We start from the raw sequence: 25,597 nt of genomic DNA on the forward strand, positions 1-25,597 counted from the left end.
GACCTTTATTTCCCTCTTTCTTTTTTCGAGAACAGTATGAAAGACAAGACCGTTTCTGAAGCACGGCTTCCAAGATTGGACGGCGCGAGCACCGCACACTGCCCGATCTCGCGGGTCATGTCTCAAATTTGGTGGTTGAAGAAAGTATCACGAGATGTCGCTGCTAGCGCTGCTGATACTGTCAACTTCTTCACCATCCCTGCATTCACACGGTGCCGGGATGGCGGAAACAAGTATGGAGGGGCTCAAGCCTCCCGTGTTCCGCAAAATGTAATGTGTAAGGAAATAGACCAAAACCTTCTAGTGACAGTGTGATGTTGCATAGCAGTCACCATACATTTAGTAATCATTCATTACACTGACATGAGCACTGACCCATTGAGAACAGTAAAGTTACACAAGCAACAAGGCTGCCTACATTGCCTGCAACTTCGCAATGAACGAAATTGACACTCCCTCCAAATGATATTATCTTCGCTACCAAATCATCTTTTTTTAAGAGAATAAATTATTCTCTTGGCTTTGTGTTGCTTGGCTTCATGCTTGCTACCAGGGTCTCACCAATCTGGAGGGCCCAATATGGTTACAAGCAATAAGATGACACAAATGTAAATGAAAAGTTTCAATTTGATAAGCGAGTTGCAGCAATTAGATTAAAAAAAATTGGCTGCGGCTTAGCTCAGCTAACCCTGGATATGCAAAGCGAAAGCTCGGTTTAGCCGGATTAAGTCTTGGTTTCTCTTGGTTAGCCTTTCATTTAGCTGCAGATATTATACTTAGGTGTCCACTCATCGATATAAGCCAGGTACAAATTATACGCCGACAAGTCCAAGCGTTTTGCGAGCCGAACGGCTAGCTCTTCCTCAGTCTCCGACGCTAGCTTCGCGCGCTTGGTATTCCGGACCCTCTCCAGTGAAGCAGGATTCGCCGCTTGGGGGCCGAGCTGAGAAGCCGCGCTATCCATGGGCTCCGTCAATTTTCCATGATTGTGAGCGAAAATTCAAGACTCTAAACCGTACTTCGACGAAGAGAGACGTCGGAACATCACTGCCTTCGGAGAACGACAAGTTTTTGGCAGGAGGGCTCCTCTCTGGGGCACAGTAACGACTTTCTTGAGCCGCCACGCCGGCGGCCCAGCTAACCCTTACCTGGCATACGACGACACCGACCCGCTGCGCCGGCGGGTCTCCCGCACCCTGGCCTGAGTGGAGACTGGGCCCCACTCCGCCAAGGGCCAACACCGGCAGAGGACATGGACGTCGTCGGAGTGGAGGGAGAGACAATCTCCCCTGAAGAATACGAGGATCCAGGATGGATGGCGGCACACACCCGCCGAAAATCTAGGACTAAGGAACGCTCGAGTATCGGCGACAGCTTAAGGAACGCCGACGAGACGCATCGGCTGGCAACGAGACGCAACAGCTGGCGCAAGCACGGAACGCCGGCTCCACGACAGCCACAGCTACCAGAGGAGGACTACAAGGTAGTCATTCGTCCCAGAGGAGGTTTTGACACGATGCAGAGCTCTGCGATTATAAAAGACGGCGTTCTGCGTGCAGCAGGAATAACTATGAAAGACGCGGAAGAAGATATTCTTCGAGTGAACTCAAAGCAAAACACTTTCATCATGAGCACACCGAAGCTGGAAAACGCGAAGCGTTACAGTCAACTAAAAGAGATCCGGATTGGAACAGGCGTCTTTGGAGCAGCCGCGTATATCACGGCACCTGACAACACATCCAAAGGTGTTATAAGGGGAATCCCGGACTACGATGCGCCAGAAGACATAGAGGAAAGTCTTGTAAATCGAAGAAATCCGACAATTCTCCATGCGAGACGCATGGGCCGAACGGACTCTGTAGTGATAGTGTTCGAAGGCACTTACGTGCCGCACTACGTGTACTACAGAGGCGCGGAATACCGCTGTGTGTTATACCGAAAGAAACACGAGCTGTGCACTACATGCGGTCGCCTAGGACACCGAGCGGACGTCTGCCCGGCACCCAATACCAAGCACTGTAGAGGCTGCAGAATGCTGAATCCCACCGAGGACCACCAATGTGATCCGAGATGCTCTTTGTGCGGAAAGGGACACCTTACAGGGGACAAACAGTGCCGCGAGTGGTTCAAAACACCGTACCTACTGAAAAAAAGATACTGGGAGCGTGTGCAGCACGAACAACAAGGGACCAAGCAACCGAGGGACGACTCCACACTCACCACATCGGACCACCAAGGGAACCGCTCAAGCCATGAAACCCTCCGTACAAGACAAGACAACGCGACGCCGACGAGGGAAATTAGAAGGAGAAGCCGTTCCAGCTCCTTCCCAAGACTTCCCCCTCCGGAAGGGAAACACAGAGGACATCGCCAGTCACGGTCTCCATCAAGAACCCGGTCCCGGTCCCCATCGAGGACGAGGAGACAGGCGTCACCACAAAAGGCGACCAGCAGCACCAGAGGAACGCCAGCAGACGAAGGTGTAAAGGTGAGCTGGGCAGATACGGTCTCCTCTGCTCCGAAGAACGGGAATAGATCCGCTCTAGAAAAAGAAATCTATGATATTAGGAAAGCACTCGAGGGGGTCATTCGTGAAAACGCGACACAGAGAGAGGAAATCCGGCGCCTCCGCATAGAAAATAAGGAACTTCGTCAAAACAAAGGGAAAGAGGCCAATCCCCCGACAACTTTGGGAGGAGAACCAGCAAAATGCACAACAGGAGCACCTCCAGCAAAGAGGAAAAATACTGAGGAATCTAGCACAGATGATATAACTGAGAGAATTGAAAAGATCGAGAGCATGATAACCAAACTGGCCGAAACCGTACAAAAACAGTATGTAGGCATACAAGCACCACTAGAAAAATGCAGCAGATTATTGAAAGAATCGATTCTCGGGTTACAATGCTTGAGAACGTGCAAAAAGTGGACGCTCGACGGGAATAGGACCGATAAAAATCCACAAACCCTACGATAGGCCTGCGGGGACCGACGTCACTAGAGCCCCTGGTGAACTAGTTCCCAGTAAACATGGCGTCGCGTAATCATTACAAAATTTGGCAGTGGAACTGCAGGGGGTACCGTCGGAAACGGAGTAACCTTCAGCAGTTCATAAATAACAAGGAGGCGCCAGACATCATTGCTCTGCAGGAAACGGGAGGACCAGCCAAACTGTCCGGATATAAAATCTATGGTACTTCGAGCGAGAAAACGCCCGTCTCAACTCTAGTGAACAGAAATTTAGCGGTATTAACGCACGATACAGGGGTTTTAAACGTAGACCACGTCCTGATCGAGATAATCCCTAAACGACAACATCAGGGAAGTTTATTCGTACTAAATGTTTATAGCAGCCCTAGAAGCAACAAGATGAGGTTTGGAGAGTTAATTACACAAACACTAACTATAGCCAATCGCCAGGCAGTGGTAATACTCGGAGACTTTAATGCTCCACACCAGTGCTGGGGGTACAAAAAAGACACCGCGAAAGGCAGGAATCTATGGCTTGAGGCGCAAAGAGCCCACCTTACCTTAGTAACGGACCCACAAACACCTACCAGAATAGGCAATAGCGTCAGCATCGATACTACGCCAGATCTAACATTTATCAAAAACATGCCTGATGCCCATTGGACAAACATCCAGGAAAATCTTGGGAGTGACCATTACATTCTTGAGACAGTAATAAAGGCCGGCCCCCCGCAAAGGAAAGGAAAATCCCTCACCATGGTAGAATGGGACCTTTTCCGACAAATACGGGCGGAGGAAACAAACGAAGATGGCGACACAATTGAGGATTTTGAGGTCTGGACACAGAAACTTCTCAATAGTGTAAAGAGAGCCACAAAGAATATACCAGACGAGGCTGGGCTAGAACAAGCAGATGCAAAATTGCTACACTTATGGGAAGCACGGAACAGCATAGCAACACGATGGAAACGGAAACGGCTCAATAGAAATCTTAGGCGGAAAATGGCCGAACTAGACAGGGAAATCGAGAAACACACAAATAGATTGACGCGGCAAAACTGGGAAGCTACGTGTAACAGAATGCAGAGAGAAGTAAACTCGGCAAAAACATGGAATATCCTACGGCACTTGATTGACCCTGAAAATGGCAAAATTGCACAAAGGCACAACATCAATAAGCTAACCCACCAATATGCAGGTACAGAAGCAGAATTACTGCAAGAAGTCCAATCACTATACATAGGCGACCTAGCGCAGACTCCCTTACCGCACTATACCGGAGAGGAAAACCTTGAATTGGACATGCCTATAACGGAAGCAGAAGTTAGACAGGCGCTGCAGGACTTGCGCCCGAAATCCGCCCCGGGTCCCGATGGTATCAGCAACAAAATGCTACGGAATCTCGATGATCCCTCTATAAAGGCGATTACCCAATACATGAACGACTGCTGGGAGAAGGGGGCTATACCTCAACTGTGGAAAACAGCGCATATAGTCATGATCCCTAAACAAGGAAAAATGCTGAAGTTAGAAAATCTAAGACCAATATCATTAACATCGTGTGCGGGAAAATTAATGGAACACGTGATACTCACGCGTCTAGTAAGATACATGGACGACAATAACCTCTTCCCGCACACGATGATAGGCTTTCGATGTAAACTTTCCACACAAGATATCATGCTTCAAATCCAACACCAAATTATAGACACAGCCTCAAAAACAAGAGACAACAAAGCCATATTAGGCCTAGATCTTGCAAAAGCTTTTGACAACATTACACATGAAGCTATTTTAGGAAACCTCCAAGGATTAGGAGTTGGTAAACGGGCCTACGAATACATTAGAGACTTCCTATTAAACAGAAAGGCCCGAATTACGATCGGAGACATACATTCGGACGATATAAGACTAGGGAGCCGAGGAACACCACAGGGATCAGTTCTCTCGCCACTACTCTTCAACGTGGCCATGATCGGCCTCCCGGAGAAGTTGAACACAGTGGAAGGGCTACATCATAGTTTATACGCTGATGATATCACGCTGTGGGTCACAGGGGGCAGCGACGGATACATCGAGGCTACCCTCCAAGAAGCAATACGCAGAGTAGAGGAATATGTTGGCAGTAGGGGCCTTCAGTGCTCACCACAGAAGTCGCAACTCTTGATTTACCACCCACAAAGAAGCAGCCGTAAAGACAACAGCATATCCCAAATACGACTAAGCGCGGGGGGCCAACAAATACCAGCAGTTGACAGTATTCGGGTACTAGGCATGCGGATACAAGCAAACAGGCGAAATAATGAAACGATAAAGGCTTTAGAAAGAGGGACGCAACAAACAATGCGCCTGATCGCAAGAATTGCAAACCGACACAGCGGGATGAAGGAAGCCAACCTAATTAAGTTAGTACAGGCTTTTGCTATTAGCCGAATAGTATATGTGACTCCTTATCTGAACCTCCTCATGGCAGAAAAAGCAAAAATTGAAGCCTTGATAAGGAAAGTATATAAACAAGCGCTTGGAATACCTGTCAGTACATCTACGGAAAGACTACTTGCCTTAGGTGTACACAATACCCTAGATGAATTAATAGAAGCGCACAAAACGGCCCAATACGAGAGACTAGCTCAGACTGCTACGGGCAGACGATACTTGATTGCCTCCATATAGGCTATGCAACGCAACAGGGAATCAAGATGGATATACCGCGAGAAATACGCGGAAGGATAAAGGTTCTACCAATTCCCAGAAACATGCACCCGGAGAACGACGCGGGAAGGCGTGTGGAGAGGGCAAAGGCCCTCAGAAATAAATACGAAAACATCAAGGACGTGGTCTACGTAGACGCCGCGAAATATCCAAATGAGCAAAAAATGACTGTCGTAATCACTGATAAAGAAGGCAAGATGACAGCTGGCGGCTCACTACGAACGCACAGCGTAGAAACGGCAGAGGAATCAGCCATCGCATTGGCGATAGCTTCCTCGTCGGCCAGACACATAATTAGTGACTCAAAAGCAGCAGTGCGAAATTTCTTAAGAGGGCGAGTATCGCCAGAGGCGATTAAGATTTTAACCAATTTGAAAGACTACAGACACATACAAATTATCTGGACACCTGCACCTCTCTGGGAACGAGGCGGCTCACACATTGGCTCGAGAACTCACTAACCGAGCCAGAGAGCAGCCTCACCCAGAGATGAGAGAGGAGCGCATGGTTAGTTACAATGAAATCACCAAATATTATAGATTGGCGAGGATTCGGTATCCCCCCGCCCACCCAACACTCAGTAAGCCGCAGACGGTGGCCTGGCGCCTCCTTCAAACCAAAACCTATCCGAATCCCGTGGCCTACAGCCGGTATTATCCAGATAAATATGAGGGCAAATGTCGGTTATGTGAAGGATGGGCGGATCTGAGACACATCCTGTGGGCTTGCCCTCAGGTGACTCGACAGGGCCGCAAAATAGATAATGAGGAGCAGTGGGAGGCCGTACTACTCAGTTCTGACCCGGAAGTACAACTCTGGGCCGTCCAGCTGGCTGAAGACGCCGCCAGGGCCCAAGGGCTTCTGGCCGCCGTTTAGGCGGGGACCTAGTCCCCAAAACCGCTGGAGCTAATAAAGTTATTTCTCTCTCTCTCTCTCTCCAGTGAAGCAGTTCGCCTGGCGAAAGATGCATGTCAGACGCTGCTTGCGGCGTGGTCAAACGCCGTGAAGACGCCGCGGGGTGGTCCGGCCATAAAGAAACGAAGCCAGCTGCGGCAGTTGCTAGGCAACGGGTCAGCTCGCGGTGCGGCCACCGGCCACAGCGAAACGTCGAGAACGCGGCCAGTGTAGCTTTCGCTACAATAAAGGTATGCTGTACAGTTCTGCTCATTAATAGGGTGCTTGTCGATATAAATGATAATATGCATCACAGAATAAACATTCACTTAATATAATACTTTGTTAATTCTGTAATCTACAAGTGTAAAAAATTTCGCATGCCAGTCAAAAGCTGGAGAAGTTGGCCAGTTTCACCAATTGAAGTTTGAAAAGTTGACAATAGCAGTTTCGATCAAGCACCTAAACAGATGAAAAACTCATGCATGGGATTTGGTACCGCTATATGTCCTGCAGTAAGATAGTGTATGTCTCGAAGTAAAAGTCAGAACAAAGTCCCACGAACACCAGAAAAAGTTGTAGAACAAAAAATTATAGTTCGTATCCTAGAAAGGTCTAACATGTTGTTGTTTCATTTCTCTATGATAGGGCATGTAGAGAGCTAAAATATTATGAATTCCTGTTTACAGTGCTGCTAGAAGAAGAAATAAAACGACCAAACTAGAACAGAGCACTTACCAATCAAATCATGATAGTATTACCAAGAGCCCAGTGTAAAAGCCTATTAAGTTTCCCACTATCCACACATGTGGCAATGCAAAATAAAGTATAGCAACTTCAAAAAGGGCACCTAGTAGCTTGGGGACTGGAACCAAAATGAACAAAAACAAGTACCAGCTCGTAGGGCAATAAACCGTGTAAAGGCCCTTCATGGCAATCAGCGTCGCCGTCAAGCCTATGAAGCACTTATAAGGCATCTCAAAGGCAAGCACACCGGCCACCTCCTCGAGGTCTGGCAAGATGTAATATGTCATCAGGCAGAAATCAGCGTTAATGATGACCGTGAGGCCCAAGATAGCACCTAGAAAGCGGAGGCTGCCCATCCTGTGTTCGAGGTGGTAGCCGAGGCCTAGCAACGATAGCACAGTGTAGGCCAGGTGAAGAGTTCCCGCTGAGTGCAATGCCGGTAGGAACAACCGTGTCCACTGGTGATGGTCTATCACGAGCACAGCGGTGACACAGGGACTGTTCACGAGCTGCTTCAATTGACGCGGCACAATGTGTGTGTGCAACGCAACCAGTACAATCGACGCAATGATTGCCCCCCATGGCATCGCGTCTAGCCAATGCCTCCTAGGAGCCATTGGTCTAGCAAACTGCTGGCTGACGCCGACGGTCGTAGGAACTGTGGTGCGGCCGCGTCAGGCGCGAGGGTTGCAGTCCGAACAGGTTTCAGACGAGGTCGGAGATGGGCGTGATGGCACTGTAGACGTAGGTGAGGCCGACTAAGATACCAGCGAGAGGGCCGACGATTGAAGCATTCGGTGTGGCAAGCTGAACCAGCACCGGCTCGACACGGAAGGCGTGCCCCGAGGGCAAGTTGATGTAGGCACCCGAAACATACCCGCTTCTACCGGTAAGTAGTAATTTTGAAGTACATTGAGCGGAAAGATGATGCTGGAGAAGCCTACATGAAACTCTTAGTAGAAAGACCCCTCGATGAATGTGCTCACCAGCTGGTCTACACCCACTAGCACAACGCCAGAGTGCAGTGACAAGGAAGATGACGTAGGCGATCTGCGCGGCCCCGAAGCTATATTCGAGATTCATTTTCTTTTAGGATTTAGCACGAGAATACACGGACATCGTTCGCGTTACCGCGTTGCCATCCGGCAACGCGCCACACCGGTACCCCTGTGCCTCCATGATGATGATGATGATGACTTTAACGTCTTTGGCACATACCCACTCAGGGGGCTGGCCAAGAGTCGGGCGGATTTTTTATGTGGGCTAATAAATTTAGAACTCTATAATTTTGTTGAATAAATTAAAGTGAACAAAATCCAAAACAATTCAGTAGACAGTCATTCCATATAAAACGAAAGAGAGAAATAAAATATGTACATAAGTTTATAAATGAGGCAATAATGGAAGAATGAAATGAAGAATACGATTAACTATGAAATCGGTTTCATTCAACAGTGAATTTCTCTGTGGGGATGCATACATCCCCGTGTGAGTGTCCAATAAAAGTAACTCCAAAAGACAGCAGTACCGGAGAGTTCAATGCCATGCCGAGCTGTCGCATTGTAATTTGCAATGACCTCTTTCTCAGGGAGGAGAAACGCCAGCAGTCCGTCAAGGGGTGGAACTTGACATCGTAGTCTTGTTAATGTCACTTCTGTCTGCCTGTATTTGCAAAATTTCCTGCTTCAAGGGAATATTAAGTGGCGCAGTTCTCTGGGTGATGTCAGATTTGTTTTTGATGTCAAAAGGGTGTATCGTCTAAACCTGGCAGACGTGATAAAACCAATCATTGGAAGAAGTATAAAGACAGGGCTACTAATGGAAGCCTTGGGCACACTGTCTTCCGCTTCATTCGTAAATATACCTCTGTGTCCAGATAAACGTACTGATCGTAAACTCCGGAAATGAGTTGGAGCCAGTTAGTTTTCAATAACTACTTTTCAATATATGCTGCCCGCCGGGAGCAGTAAATGAGGTGCACAACAATAGAGTCTGTGATTATTACCGCGGTTGTCCTGGATGACTGTAGCTTACGCAAAGCTAGGACAAGAACAGGTTTACCGCTAGGAATATTGAAGTGAAATCTGGGAGCCGAACAGAAAAAAACAAATCCAATGACGATAAAGAATTCCAACTCCGGCTTTTACATCACTCTGCGAAGCATCCGTTGGTATACTTACGTTTGTGTTAAACTGATTCAAGAGATCCTGGAGTAAGCCGTTAAGAATATGCCAAGGAAGGCTTCTTTGCATTGTTAGGGAAGACCACCGCGTACATTGATGTGAAAATCTCCGCGTACCGACGCACTGATTCGAGCCCATCCTCATGTGGGCAACTCTCTCCGCTAGCGTCGTACACCGTCTGTCTTCCGCTGGGGACACCGAAAGACTCACACCCAACCTTCCTGAACGTACTTCGCACAGCACACAGCCGCGTATCCCAAGCGTGCACTTTGTGCTCATCGCGTTTCAGATGCCTCGCTTTACAGGGCAGACACGACCGTCCGACCGTATATCACACCGTGCGCGCGGAAGGTAAACGTATAAATATTGCACTACCCTGACTACCCATCACTACCCGTCAACAAGGTGAGCCCTCGCTGCTTGGTTTTGCAGCAAACGACGACGCAACTCTGGCCGCGCACTTTTTGGCGCCACACAAGCCATGCCAAAGTGGCAGTCACTGTTGGTCGGCGCGGGTCTTAGAGGCAGCGAGTTCAAATTGACAGGTCGGGTTAGAACTTGCTCTGAGCACCCAGTTTTAAAGAGAAGCTTTCTTTGTCTATCATCCCGGGATTGGCGTGGATATTGATCCTGCTGTGTGCTGCTGAGTCGGTCAGTTAGGTTGGGTCAGCCTATTAGGCGGATTATTTCAGGAAGCTCTGGGCGTTTTCAGACCCGCTTAGTCGTGCGCATCTTTGGCGAAAGCCAAGAGCGAGCGCGAGATGACCCTGTTGGAGTCGATTCGACGATCCGGTCACCAAGCGCAAGCCATGCCTCGCAGTATGACACTCGCCTCAGTTAGTGGTCACGGTGCAGAGCGTGTCACTGTCTCTCCGATAAGAGATGGGCCATGGTCCGACGCTGGGCAAGACCACAGTCCAGGGACCTGTGCGACTCCGGTGGCCGCGGAAGCTGTTCTTTCTTTATTATTTTCTTATTGATAAGTCACCCCGCATAGCCAAAAGGAGTTATAGTAGGGTGGTTGTTGAATGTAGGTGTCAATGCGAATAGCATTGAAGTAATGTAGTTAAAGCACATGAAAGCAGTTTTTGCCAATCTATTTCATAGCAATACCTGCATTCACAGGAAAGGCTGTGCCGGCTTTGGAAAAATGACAGGTTTGCTCTGCACAAGCACTAAAGGTGCATTGAAATTGTATAAACGTGTTGTCCAGAGCAGGTGTACTTAGTGGACTTACTGTGAGATTATATTAATTTACAGAACAGCACTCATGACCGTGTTTTACACCTAGGAATTGCACGTGAGATACAAGAGTTGCCTAATAGAGAACTCTGCTTACGCACTTTGGTTAAAATTTGCACTGCATCTCAATCAGAACACAGCTAGCTCCGGAAGAAAAGCAACCCATGAACTTACAATTAGTCCCATTGGGCAAAAACCACAATGTCACTGTGCCCAAACGACCAGTTTTCAAAAGAAACGTCCTTCCTGCAGATATGCACCAAAGGCAGATATTAAATCTATCAAAATTGATAGCGTTAACAATTTATAATCATCAGACTACTTATGTCTGTCTAAATACATAAATGATGGCACTTTCGCAACAATTCAAAGAGCCTCAGTAAGGTATCAATGTAGAATTGAACAGTAGCTGGCCACTTTTTTAAAACTCACATTAGAGTCATACTTACCTATAGCAGCACTCGTATGCAGCCACTACGTTAGTATGAGCCTCCAGAAGCACCATGAATATTTCTGGATACAAGTTCTATTTGTCAATTCTGAATTAATTATATGTATTCAAGAATCTATAAGCAGAGATTTTTTGGTCAAGGATGCCAACTGATTGCAATGCAACAAGCCGCTCATTGCAAGAGATATATAAAAAAATCGTCGGCCATTCCACTCCGTGAAGATGGATAACAAGCGAAGGCTATCTCTACCACAACAAATGGAGGGTATATGTACCCGTTCACAGTGCTGAACGCAGGCCAGTTTTCCCTTGGCTAAAGATTCCTTACATGTATCGCACACTCTAAGTTCACCAAGGTCTTCTTAACTGGTAGCGTAATGTTCATTCACTTCCAAGGCATTGTGTCGCTGTTCGTCGGAGCGGATCACACTGATGAGGGGCAAGTTGTTGTCGAATCACAAACGCTTGCGTTCGATGTCTCGAGTTTGCTCGGCGGCGTGGTTAGCAGTATTCGCCCGCTATTGCCATTTACGATTCTTCAAAACGAAATTGCTTCAAAATTAAATCTGTCCGTCACGTAAGACAATGGATGGCTCATACCGCCTTAAGCAATGGCTCATACCCCCGTAAACGTGGCATCCCCATTACTACGAAAATAGAGGGAGAGAGAATAAAACATTTATCGTTTTATTCGTCCAACAAATCGTCCTTGTCAGCTGTGCTGTGGAGGAATCGGCGGAGTCCCGGTGTAAAAGTTCTCGGGCGGAGGCATAACCAATCTCATTGCCTCGGGCTCCCGCGTGCCCTGGTACCCACAGCAGCTGTTTCCACTGACGCACTTGGCGATTGGCCGCAGCCTGTTGCAGTATTGACTGTGCGAGGTGGCCGAATGACCTCTTGCGAAGTTACGATACGCCGCCTGGGAATCTGTGAGGACAAAGATGGCTCTTGGATTACGCATGGCTAAGGCTATACCTGCAACTTCCGTGGCTGCTGTGATGTCTATTCCGGTGGCCGAGATGCAGTCTACCAGATGTCCCCTGTGTACAAAGGTTGCCGTGGAGCGGTTGTGCAGGCGTCCGGCGGCATCCAGAGAGAAGGCGCCTGCTTGATCCGAATACTTGTCGTAGGCTTTGGCTCTGGCAGCTCTCCTGTTTTCGTGGTGGACGGGGTGAATATTACGTGGCAACGGGCGAGTGATGATATTCTGCTGCCATTCTGGTGGTAGTGATCGCTTGCTGGTGACCTGCGCGGGTGGATTGATGCCCAGTGCTTCTAGCGTGGCGCGACCTCTTTGGTGCGTGTGAGCCGAATTACTTGGTTCATGTAATTAGCTTGGAAGAGCTCTGACGCTGTATTATAGATGCCCATTTCAAGGAGCCTGTCATTCATGGCCCATGGTAGTAGAGTGAGGGCTTTCCGACATGTAGGGCGGAGTAGGCGGTCCAGTTTGATTTTGTCCCTTTTGAGAATGCGCAGGTACGGGAAGCTGTAAGTGACACGACTGATCACAAAGGTCTCTCCGAGACGCAGTATGTCCGCTTCTTTAATGCCAGGGTGTCGATTGGCAATTCTGGATATCATTCGGGAGATATTGGTGCACGTAGTGCGGAGCTTTTGAATTGCTGCGTTGTTGTTGCCCTGATTATTAAAGTGGGCTCCCAGAACGCGGATAGTGTCCACTTACTTGACCGGGGATTGATGGAGTTGGATATTCAACGGAATTTGGTTGTCACGCTTCCTAAATACCAGGAGTTCTAATTTAGTAGGGGGGCATCGAAGTCCGCAAGCGCGGCCGATGCGCTTCACAATATCCGCTGCCCGTTGGAGTGCTTCTTCCATTTGTCCCATGCTGCCGGTGTTGGTCCGTATAGTAATATCATCTGCGTATAGAAGAGAAGTGAAATTCTACGCTGGAAGGATCAGCGGCAAGGGAGCCAGCTGTGAAAGAAGACGATGACGACAAACGTGGGAACAATGGCACGAGCGCGTTCGCGCGGTTGCGCCGAGGGGCGCCGATGTGCCAGCTCTGGAAGAAGACGAGGACGTTCGAGTCATTGCTGATGATGATAGTTTCTGCGAACAGAGACGGACGTGCAGGCTAGACATAAACAAGCTTCCGTTGTAAAAGAAGGAAACACAAGAAGGGTTTTTCTGAAAGGAGCCACACAGCTAGTAGAGAGTTTTAGCCTGTCTATACAGGCTAAAACGTTCGCGAAAATATCGGTGGAAACAGACGCTGCCGTTGTGGTGCCATCGAATAAAGGTATGGTTCAGCGCAAGTGCACAAAATTGATAATAGAATGATGGGCTGTGTGCTACTTATCTGCTGGTATAAAGGCATTGACAACAACATAATCATGAATACACAATTGCCTTTATTTCTCTCTTTCGTTTTACGAGAGCAGTAGGAAAGACAAGGCCTTTTCTGAAGCACAGCCTCCAAGATTGGACGGTGCGTGCACCGCACACTTCCCGATCTCGCGGGTCATGTCTGAAATTTTGCGGTTGAAGAAAGTATCACGAGATGTCGCTGCTAGCGCTGCTGATGCTGTCAACTTCTTCACCCCTCCCCCCCCCCTCTCCCATTCAAAGGCGCCGGGATGGTGCAAACAAGTATGGAGGGGCTTTAGCTTCCCGTGTTCCGCAGAATGTAATGTGTAAGGAAATAGACCAAATCAGACCAAAACTAGGCATCCTTCATTGCCTTTGACGTGAGCACTGACCCATTGAGAACAATAAGGTTACACATGCAATAAGGCTGCCTACATTGCCACCAACTTCGCCATGAATGAAATTCTCACTCCTTTCACATGAGATTCTCTTTGCTACTACGTCACCTCGTTTAAGAGAATAAATTATTTCTTGGCTTCATGTTGCTTCATGCTTTCTATCAGGGTCTCGCCAATCTAGAGGGCCGAATATGGCTATAAGATGACAGAAATAAGATGACAGAAATGCAAATAAAGAGTGTCAATTTGACAAGCAAGTTGCAGCAATTAGATAAATAAATGTATGCAGTACAGTTATGCTCACTAATGAAATGCTTTTCAATATAAATTATAATATGCATCACCGATTAAACATTCATTAAATGCAATGCTTTGTTCATTCTGGGACCTACAAGCGCAAAACATTTTACATACCAGTCAAAAGTGGCAAAAGTTGGCCAGTTTCGTTAATTGAAGCACAGGTAGTACAGTTTCGATCAAGCATCTAACTTGACGAAAAACTCAAGTATGTGGATTGGTACCGCTAGATGTCCTGCAGTAAGATAGTGTAGGCCTCAAACTAAATGTCAAAAAAGATCCCACCAACATCACAAAATGTTGTACAACACGACATTATAGTGCGTGGCCTGGAAAGCTCTAACTTGTTTGTGTTTCATTTGTCGATGATAGGGCATGTAGCGAGCTAAAACATCATAACTTCCTATTTACAATGATGCTAGCTGAAGAAATAAAACGATCAAAGAGAAACGCAGCAGTTACCGATCAAATCATGATAGTATTGCCAAGAGCCCAATGCAAAAGCCGATTACGTTTCCCACTATCCACACATATGGCAATGCAAAATGAAGTATAGCAACTTCAAAAAGGGGACCTAAGAGCTTGGGGACGGGAACCAAAATGCACAAGAACAAGTACGAGCTCGTAGGGTAATAAACCGTGTAAACACCCTTCATGGCAATCAGCGTCGCTGTCAAGCCTATGAAGCACTTATAAGGCATCTCAAAGGCGAGCACACCGGCGACCTCCTCGAAGTTTGGCAAGATGATATACGTCATCAGGCAGAAAGCAACGTTAATCAATACCGTGAGGCCAAAGATAGCACCTAGGAAGCGGAGGGTGCCCATCCTGTGTTCGAGGTGGTAGCCGAGGCCTAGCAACGATAGCACAGTGTAGGCCAGGTGAAGAGTTCCCGCTGAGTGCAATGCCGGCAGGAACAACTGCGTCACCTGGCGATGATCTATCACGAGCACAGCGGTGACGCAGGGACTGTTCAGAAGCTGCTTCAATTGACACGGCACAATGTCTGTGTGCAACGCAACCAGTAAGATAGACGCAACGATTGCGCCGCATGGCATCGCGTCTAGCAAACTGCTGGTTCACGCCGACGGTCGTAGGAGCTGTGGTGCGGCCGCGTCAGGTGTACGGGTTGCAATCCGAGCAGGTTTCAGACGAGGTCGGAGATGGGCATTATGGCGCTGTAGACGTAAGTGACCAGCGAGAGGGCCGACGATCGAGGCATTCGGTTGTGCAAGTTGAACCAGCACCAGCTCTACACGGAAGACGTGTCCCGAGGGCAAGTTGATGTCGACTCCCCTAACGTACCCGCTTCTACCGGTAAGTAGTAATTTTGAAGTACATTGAGCGCAAAGATGATGCCGGGGAAGCCTATACAGCAAACTCGAAGTAGGAAAGACTCCTCGATGAATGTGCTCACCAGCTGGTCTACACCCACTAGCACAACGCCACAGAATGCAGTGAAAAGGAAGATGATGCAGGGAAATTGCACGCCCCCGAGGCCATATTCGATATGCAGAAAAAAGAAAACAGCAACAATAGAAAACAAGAGAAAAGAGCCCCTCAAGCGTATCACCTATGATTTGAGGCAACAACTACGACGACAATGATGGCGACGACGGCAGGGCAAACAAACAAACAAACTGTAGAGAGGCACTCTAGTTTAATTAATTAGAGCGTAGAGCACTGCTGCGAGAGGTTACACAGCGCAGGCAACACAGGCACACGGCTTCGACCAACTCGTCGTCGTCGTTTTTCTTGAAGCAGTAGCATGAGCGAGAGGTAGTGCGTCGCTCATTTGTTCGTGTATGACCCGACGTAGTTTCGGAGACAAGGAGGACTCAGACGACCGGGTAGCAGGCAAAAGGGACAGCTGACGCGCGACTTCCTCGGGAACTATTTGTTTGACTTGGTCGAGGAACGCGGAGTGGGCGGGAACAGCATTGAAACTGTCGGTGAGGGCCGAAATCGTGTCGTCCGGCGCGGCAGCTCGGCGCGTAGTGAGTCGTTGTTTGCGGAGCTCGTCGTAGCTCTGGCACAGGGTGATCACCTCGTCAACCGTTCGAGGATTTTTCGCCAAGAGCATCTGGAAGGCATCATCTTCGGTGCCTTTCATGACATTCTTTATCTTTTCCCTTTCTGGCATAGTGGGGTTAATGCGCCGACAAAGGTCAACGACATCTTCAATGTGGCTGGTGAAGTTTTCACCCTTTTGCTGAGCGCGACCACGCAAGCGTTGTTCCGCACGAAGCTTTCGCACAGCAGGGCGACCGAAGACCTCTTTGAAATAATTAGTAAAAGCAGTCCAGGTGGTAAGGTTGGATTCATGATTCCGGAACCAGAGGTGAGCGACTCCAGAAAGATAGAAGATGACGTTAGTCAGTTTATCCTTGTCATCCCATTTGTTATGCGCACTTACTCGGGCGTACGAGGAGAGCCAGTCCTCGACGTCATGGTCGTCGGCTCCACTGAAGACAGGAGGATCGCGGTGGCGTAGAACACCGGAGCAGACAACAGGCGATGCCTGGGGAGGATCGGGCTGCTCGGCGTCCTCAGGCATGGCAGAAACGGGAGGGAGCGTCCGGCTGCGGAGTTCCAGGTCGGTAAAGGGCCCAGCACCTCCACCAAATGTAAAGATGCACTCTAGTTTAATTAATTAGAGCGTAGAGCACTGCAGCGTGAGGTTACACAGCGCAGGCAACACAGGCACACGGCTTCGACCAACTCGTCGCCGTCGTCTTTCTTGAAGCAGTGCATACTGCTCGTTCTTCTTCAGTACAAAACAAACAAACAAAGGCGTTATGCTGCGCACTTCTAGTTATTATATTGTTGTTCACTACTTTCTGTCAACAGGTTTATTCTATCCTCTTATTTTGCTGTACGGTAAGCTGAAGTTCCCGAGGTCCACGGGCCTACACAATCTACTTTAATAACGCTGCCTGCTACCGCTAGATACTGTAAGCAGTTCACTTTCTTTTGGACACTCATCTTCCTTTTTTCTCTTTTTTATTATCTTCCCACCGTGCAGTGTAGCTAACCACAACTACTTCATGTTAACCTCCCTGCCTTACTACGCATCCTTTCTCTCTTCTCCTCTCATTTGTTTGCAGATTTTACGCCGTACATGACACTTCTCCTCCCCAACTAGCCGGCTCCCTTTCCTCCGCAATCTTACCGCCCCATGATCATTCCTAATAACCAACACTGGTACGCGAAAACCACCACCACGAGCTCTGCTTGGAAGCAAATCACAATTAAATGCAGCTTCACTATGCATATCAGTCCGGCAAGCAGCTCCGATGTAGTGTTTATCAACGATAATGACGTGTATCATGTAGGACTCCGCAACAGCTACTTTGCCCCGCTTCGATACTACGTATACTGGAAGCGTATTGAAATCCATACTCACTGTGTTGTCTGCTAGGCGAGCTACGCTGATTTGTACAAATAACACCTGCCGCATGGCTAGGTCACTATATACATGACGGCGCACGAAAAAACGGTGATATGATACCAGCTAGGGACCTGCTCATAATCTTTAATGCGTAATTGGATATTTCACGAAGTATTCTTATATTCCTTTCATAAACTGAATGTATGTGAAAGAAAGCTTCAGGTTTTAATGGCTCAAAGAGCGTTTCCTTGTTTCGTGTCTTCGCCCCGCCACGTGGAGGCTAGGCGCAACACCTCGTCACCATGTTTCCTTACCTTCTCAGAGACGGCGCCACGCATCCTGAAAAACAGGACAGCGTTTGTAGGCTGTGCTCAAGGAGGTCAAAAAAATTTCTTGAAGGCTCCATGAGTGGGAAGTACCTGTTTTGGGTGAAACGTCATGTATACTCGAAAACTTCACTGCCGTGATAAAGGTATTGACTGAAACTTCTACGTACATCTACACCTGTAGTAGTTGCCAGCTGTATTTTTCTGCTTGTAAGTGAGATGTTGCGCGTTCGATGACGCAAGGCGATATGGAAAAACTCCCGCGAGCTCCACTGCTCCCAACCCAAAAATCGCACCCGTTCACTTTCGCGTGATATCACAATCGGTGGCTCGCTGTTGAAACTCAACGGCACTCACTCCCTCTCATAATTAAGATTCAGCGAACTTGTCCTGGCCCAGGTTCGAACACCGGGTCAGGACGACGTTCTCAACTGCAAAACTTTATAAGAAGTCTGTTTCCTATGTAGCTTAGTGCGACAGTCAGGTGGATGACAGTTTTTCTTTTCATGAACCTTCCCCCGCATTGCAGGCTTCCGCAGAACTGATTTGCCATATTCATAGATACAGCGAGAAGAAATAAAAGGCAGGGAAGTTAACCAGACGGACGCCCAGTTTGCTATACTGTGCACTGAGGAAAGATAATATAGGGACGAAGAGAGTGGAAGAAAAAAAAGGGAGATAAATACCACTAGTTGACATGCACATGATGACACACACCGAGTCTATCAACGATTGCAGAGAGACCTGGCGACTTCATATACTGTAGCAACACTTTCGTTGCTTCCCTGACCAGCGACGTGCAACGCGTCCAAACGGCTAAACGATCTTCGCTTCCGAAAACGGTCTCGAGTCCAACCGGTTTAACGCTGTTCAGACAGGTCCATACAGGACGTCGTACTGGGAACACAGGTAAAAACGAGGTTCAATAATCCCGTCGCTTCTGCAGATAGAGTAGTGAACAAAAAGAGATAATATTTTGCATTTGGGTGCTGTGAGCTAATATGCTCAGAATGTTGGTGCCGCGTTAAGACAGACCGCTAGCCTAGGGCAATAGTCTCTCGAACACGCACTGCCATCTTGAGCTATTAACACCGTATAGTCCACCCGCCGTGCGCACAACTTGCACATTCCAAGAATGTATCAAGGAAACCGTATATATCAACCATTACGCTAAAATACGTGCGCGCTGGTGAGAGAAATTTTTATGATCGGCGATGATCGCCGAGTAAAAGGCTTTGCATGCTACTACATGTTTGAAATATATCAAGAAATCAAAGGACGAGAGAAAGAAAAAAGAATGTGGTTGATCCCTCTTATATAGGAATCGGTATAGAACACGAAAGTGAAACGTGTCTTCACAGAAGTAGTGTAATGTTTATTGCACATTGATATATAATGTCTATTGGTGTTTTGTGGCTAAAGCGCCCTTAGGCGTTGATGCACCCACGCTGACGCCTGGTGGCACGTCTCCTCCATCACGACTACCAACGTCGATGACCATGAGCAACCGTCGTGCATATGGAAGCTGCACTACGCTGCACACGCTAGCACAACGCGAAAGACGAAGCACGTAACTGACACACTAATACAACGCGCAAGACAAAGCACGTAACTGAATCGTCACCGAGTCAAATCAGCGCGTACAGCGCGTCGTAATTGCAGCCTCCGCGATCAACTTCAGAAACATTTTCAGAGCTAATTGCGGAGGCCACGCTCCGCTGTGCTGAGTACGGTGAACGCCACCTAGGTGGCGTTGGTAGTGCTTCTTGATGCCAGCGTCCCTTCGAATGCTGGCATCGAGGCGTCGTAGTGCTGAGACCACCGAAGCGTTCACTGTCGGTGCGCGTTAGTGTCATAATGCAGTACTTCTCATTTCTGCTCGTAGGCGGCGGCACCGCCCCGAGCAAGAGCGCGGGTACACGGAGGAGTGTTAGATATATAAGGCGCGTCTGTGTAGCTCTCTGCAAATGCGTTTGTGGCGCAATGGGTTAAACGCTCGGCGATCTATCGTCGCGGACCGAGAGGTCGTGGGTTCGATTTCCAAATTTTGCATGTTTGTGGAACTTTTTCTTCTGGTTTCTTTCTTTGTATTATGTTCGTGTACATTGTAAGAACGTCATTCCGTATTTCCGTATGACGTATTTCCGTGACGGAAATACGTCAGTGAAGTCTTGGTGGACCCCGGCATAAAACACTTTCGTGTTAAAAGAAACAAATTATGGTCTTTCATAAGAATCAGTAGAACACGAAAGTGAAACGTGTTTTCACAGAAGCTGTTGCATGTTTGATTCCAGAACTCCCGATCCGCTGAAGCGAATGGCGCACGATTTGCGGGCCGGCGACCATGTTGCAGATTTGCTTGTCACGTGGCGTCTCTGTTGGTGAGCGCCGTCCTGCTGGAGAGTGGCTTCGGCGAAGGTGCGATCATTCTGGTCCGGCTCCGTACTGGCTGCGGCAGCCAGTCGGGCTGCGACGGGCACAGCTGCAGGAATGCCCGTGGCAGAGTTCGCACCGTGTGCCGCGAACGCGCGAAGGCACTCTGCTTCACGCTGGCGTTTCTCTCGCAGGAGCAAATTTGTGAGATTCACCCGACGACGTCATTGCATTTCTGTGCATTTTAACGCAGCAGTTGTCTTAAATTGTGTCATCGCAAGTGAAGCAGTAGGCGATGCACTGCTGATGCACGTTGAAGCCGCAATCCGTAGGCGACGAGGCGCCACAGGCTAATCCGACGTAAAGGTTTAAGGGGCGCTAATCTAACTGCCTACACGAGACCACAGAAGTACATGGATTTGTCTTGTCTTCGTGCTTCTGGATTTGGGCGCTCTTGTGGCTTCGTTTATTGCGCTTTATATGGCTTCATTGCCGTAAATATCAGAGCAATCTATACTTTTCTAAGTGCAGAAGACGCTGCGAACAAGCACAATCGCTACTATAATTACAACGGTTCAGTTTGTCGAGGCGACCTAATCGAAACGCGCCATGCGTCTCAATGCACTGGCTTGCCCGCGATAAATTCATAAGGGCGTTTTATGTCTCGTGTCGATGCATGCGTCAGCGGCGTAATGGTTTAAATATCGGGCTTCTCTGCTAGAGTTCCTGTGCTCGAACCCTGCCATCGGACAATTTGATTAACGTTTTTATTGCATAATTATTTATTGTGTAATTATTGTATGAAACTCCATGCACGAGGCTACACTTGGTTGTTTATTCTAAGGCTACACCGCGCTCCATGGAGCCTCCGCTGCGCTGTGACTAGAGATGGGTCGCTCAGGAGCGAGCCGGATCTTTTGAGCCGCTCTTTTTAAAGAACGAGTGAGCCGTGGTTCAGTAAAACTGAGCGGCGGTTCTTTTGGAAAGAGGGAGAAAGTAACCCGATGAAGTTGCTTTTTTTTTCTGAGAAAAGTACGTCGCATTCTGTCTGTTACAGTATTATAAACATCTTATCCTCAATATGAGAAAAGAAAGTTTCATTACAACTAAAGATTCATGCTTTAAAATATCTGTAAACATAGTGAAAATACCATTAACACGGTTGGTTATTCAATTATGCATATATCGTTTTTTTTTTCAAAGCCGCATAACTATAGAATATGCATAACACCGGTGACACGTTTAAGTGAACCGGTGAGCCGTTCAAATGAACCGGTTCATTTCAGTGAGCTGAGCCGTTCCGAGCCGCTCACCGAAGTGAGCCGTTTTGCCCATCTCTAGCTGTGACTATGGAAGCGCTCCCTGTCGGCGGTCGTTAGTGCCACGATGCAGTGCTTCGCTTCACCGCTCCTAGATGGCGGCGCCGGAGCAGAAGAGAACCCAGCGAGAACCGTAGGTAACGTGCAACTCCCAGAAGCGCTTTGGTTTAAAGTGGAAGGAAACATAAACAGATCAGCCGTAGAGATCAGCAAGAGACGATTAGAGTACTGGTGGAAAAAAAGCAGGGAAAAGATGGATACGACCTGATCTCTTAAAATCATAGGCAGCGGTACAAGGTAATTTTTTGAAAAAGAAAAATAATGAGAGGTATACAAAAATGCTAGATAAAGAACATGTATAGTATACCTGATTAAATCAAGCAGGCTAGGTGACTATTTGTCGCCGCCCCGTTTCGAAGGGGATGCCAATAAATCATCATCATCATCATCATCATCATCATCATCTCATCCGTTGCCGGAAATCAGTCGTGAAACCCAGCATAAATCACTTTCGTGTTAAAAAACGCACAACCTTCCACTCGCACAAGAACTCGGAAAGCGGCAGTCACGAGCACCATGAAATTAGCAAAGTGGAACGCGGAAGTTTAGGGCACGGTTGATAAACAAAATGTTGTCGAACTCCGTGGTGCAGCTTGAGACGTATTGTATCTTAGACGTATTGAAACGTCTCAGTATATATCAAGCGTACTCGATCCTTCGTCATACTCGAGGTCTTGTGCCCACTTCAATAAACAACCCGACCCGCCGCGTTAGCTTAGTGGCTGTGGCAGCGCGCTACTGAGCGTGAGGTAGCGGGTTCGAACCGGGCCGCGGCGGCTGCATTTCGATGGGGGCGAAATGCAAAAGCGCTCGTGTACTTGATTTAAGTGGGCATTAAAAACCCCAGCTGTACAAACTTCTCGGAGTTGCCCACTATGGCTGCCTCATGATCATATCATGGTTTTGGCATGCAAAACCTCAGAATTTATTAAGCAGCCAGAAATCTACCCAACACTTTGCAACTGCTTCGCTATAGCTGGTTCAATTACTTCTCATTGCCGAATCTTTTCAAATACTTCGCTGTATAAAATCTTAGCACGTCTCACATTGCATCTCAATGGCAGCCTTATTCATAGGGTTCACAGACACCGTGTGCTAGGCCTTCACATATAACACAACGGGAAGGCCACAGATACCCTACACCTACTGCACCAACAAATCACCCAAGTAACGCACATGATGAAGCGCATTACGAACCGCCGACAAGGACTCGTAGGAAAAGATATACTCCGAATCGTGCAAGCCCTAATAATTAGCGGATTAACCTACCATTTCCCCTACCATAACCTGACTCAGACTGAGACGAACCAGATAGACACCCTCCTCAGTACGGCAATAAAAGCAGCGCTGGGATTACCCCAACATGCGTCCACGCAGCTCCTACTACGACTCGGGGTACACAACACCATCTGAGAACTAGTGGAAGGCCACCTTAACAGCCAGTTACAACGCCTCCAACGAACAAGACAGGGGCGTCTCATTCTATCCTGTCTAGGATACCAAACACCAAGAAAGCCAGAACAGGAAGACTGCAAACTTCTTGCACTTAGCCTTCGAGACAAAATTCCCGTGGCCGCGATGCCCGAAATATGCACCATGACCGTCATAAATGCCGGAGACAGGCAAGAGCACAAGCTCTGGCTCGACTCTTTGGCGATGACATATCAGACACGCCGGTCCTTTACACCGACGTGACCCGGTACCCACAAAGACGTGCTCTGTGTCTAGTCGTACTAGATAGCACAGATACTTTGAGAGCTTCGGCCACACTCAACACTGTGGACAGTGGCACAGCGGAAGAGGCTGCTATCGCCCTAGCCATCGTACACGCTTCAACCATACCGGCACCGGATGGACCCATCACAGTGGTCACTGATTCCCAAACCGCGTGCAGAACTTTGACACAAGGGATGGTGACACCCTACACACACCGCATCCTTACATCATTACACCCCACAGCGTTGCATAAGGTGCGTATCGTCTGGACACCTGGACACGCCTCTCTCCACGGTAATGAACGTGCTAATGCGGTAGCCCGAGAGCTCGCTAACCAGGCGCCATTGGAAGAGCTGTCCAATCCAGATGACGCACCGACAGAACCACTGAACCACTCAAACTCTACAACATTACAGAGATAGCAGGAGACACTTCCCCTCACCACACCAGTCTCTTAACCGAGAAGATGCCGTCGCGTGGCGACACCTACAGAGCAATTCATTCCCCTGTGTCTTTTACCTTCACCTCTTCCACCCCACACAATATCCCTCATACTGCCCCTACTGTGGAGCAAAACCCACAGTATATCATTGCACCTGGGAGTGCTCAGACCCTCCGCGCTACTCCCCTATTCCTTCACCTTCACCTTCTTCCTGTGAGACTGCGCTGACCAGCTTAGACCGGCAAGAGCCGCAACGGCTGACCCAGCGGGCACGCGGGGTGGCCCTGAACCAAGGGCTCCATCCTACCAGGAAGTAACCCCACCTCATTAACAATAAATATTTTTTCTATCTCTCTCTCTCTTAGCATTTCTATACTCATCGGTATATCCGACGCATGCTCATGAATGGTGCGCCGGCTCTATACTGAGTCTGCTCTGTTCTGTACAGTGCGCCTGTGCTTCGTCGACAACCATCCTGCCTCCAGATGTCGCTGCCGCCACACGAAGACCATCAACTTCAAAGTGCAAGCATGGGCAGAACACAATGGCATATTGGCAGAACTTCAGAATGGCGTCAGAATTTGTAGGCGTCTGGGTGACAACTTACTTGTTCTTACTCAGTGTGCTGCAATATCCAGAGAAGAACTGATGCTATTCTATGTGGCCTTTTTTTACATCACCGGAGCGTATGACAACGTTAAACGCAACATTTTGTGGGATATTCTGGAAGGAGAAGGCTTTGACATTGACTGTATACAGCTCTTGAGGAAGATTTACGTAGAAAATGTCGTTTAGGTTGAAAGGGAAGGGATGAGGAGCGAGAAGAGAGAGAGAGAGAGAGCAAGGAGAGGAAAGGCAGGGAGGTCAACCAGAAGAGCTGCGCTGACCAGCTTAGACCGGCAAGAGCAGAAGAAAGTTGATATCTCTAAAGGACTAAGGCAAAATTGCCCTTTATCCCCGCTGTTGTTTATGACGTACATGGCAAGAATGGAAAGGTCACTAGAAAGAATCAAGATCGGGTTTAATCCCTCAAACAGACGGGCACGATAATAGAGCAGCAGCGCCCACATTTCATTTATGAAGACCACATTGTGTTCCATGCTGACAGGCAAAGTGATATGCAACTCTGGTTAATATCTGGGGACAGCCAGGTGAGATTTTACGATTTAAATTTAGCGTTTAAAAATCAGGTCTCCTGGTATTCAATGAAAACAGTGAGCAGACTGTGTCAGTGCAGGGCAAGGAAATACATCGGGTAAAATAATATAGATACCTCGATGTATGGATAAACGAGGGCAATATATATATGGAAACACAGGAAAAACAATCATAGCAAAGGGGAAGTGAAATGCGACCATACTGAAATACAGAGTGATATGGGGATAGGTATAAAGTGCTACGGGGTATGCGGAAACGTGTAATGATTCATGGACTTGCATTTGGAAATGTGGTTGTTTGCCTGAAGTCAGAGGTACAATGAGAACTCGATGCCAGCCAAAGGTCAGGGGGGCACTTCCCATCGGGCGCTCACGGGAAGACTATGACTGAAGCTGTACAGGGGATATACGCTGAAGGAAGCTCAGAGTAAAATTGATTTCGAAAGAGGACTGAGGAATATGGAAGAAAGTAAATTGGTTGTGAGAGTGTTCAAGTGTTTGTACAGGGAACATAATGGCTCACAGCGGAGGAAAACAATCAGGAAGCTTACTAGCAAGTATACGACCGGTATAGTATATGGCAAC

At 48.1% G+C, this 25,597-nt stretch overlaps 1 protein-coding gene across 1 annotated transcript; it reads right to left on the bottom strand.

Moving 5' to 3' along the window:
• Positions 1-7,793: 7,793 nt before the first annotated feature.
• LOC119456976 (uncharacterized) lies at positions 7,794-24,157 on the bottom strand. Its single transcript, XM_049669160.1, has 3 exons — positions 24,118-24,157; positions 15,568-15,662; positions 7,794-8,373 (listed from the first exon to the last, which is right to left on the bottom strand). Exons 1-3 carry the CDS (start codon positions 24,155-24,157, stop codon positions 8,029-8,031), a joined length of 480 nt encoding a protein of 159 aa, XP_049525117.1. The 3' UTR covers positions 7,794-8,028.
• Between the last annotated feature and the right edge of the window lie 1,440 nt (positions 24,158-25,597).

This window comes from Dermacentor silvarum, chromosome 6 (genome assembly GCF_013339745.2).
Source record: "Dermacentor silvarum isolate Dsil-2018 chromosome 6, BIME_Dsil_1.4, whole genome shotgun sequence".
NCBI classification, from domain to species: Eukaryota; Metazoa; Arthropoda; class Arachnida; order Ixodida; family Ixodidae; genus Dermacentor; species Dermacentor silvarum.

Coding starts and splice junctions, on each gene's coding strand:
- LOC119456976 (XM_049669160.1), bottom strand. CDS start 24,157: ATGGAGCCCTTGGTTCAGGGCCACCCCGCGTGCCCGCTGG. Junction 15,663..24,117: donor CCACCCCGCGTGCCCGCTGG/GTCAGCCGTTGC, acceptor GCGTTGTGCTAG/TGGGTGTAGACCAGCTGGTG. Junction 8,374..15,567: donor GCATCATCTTTGCGCTCAAT/GTACTTCAAAAT, acceptor GGGGCCGCGCAG/ATCGCCTACGTCATCTTCCT.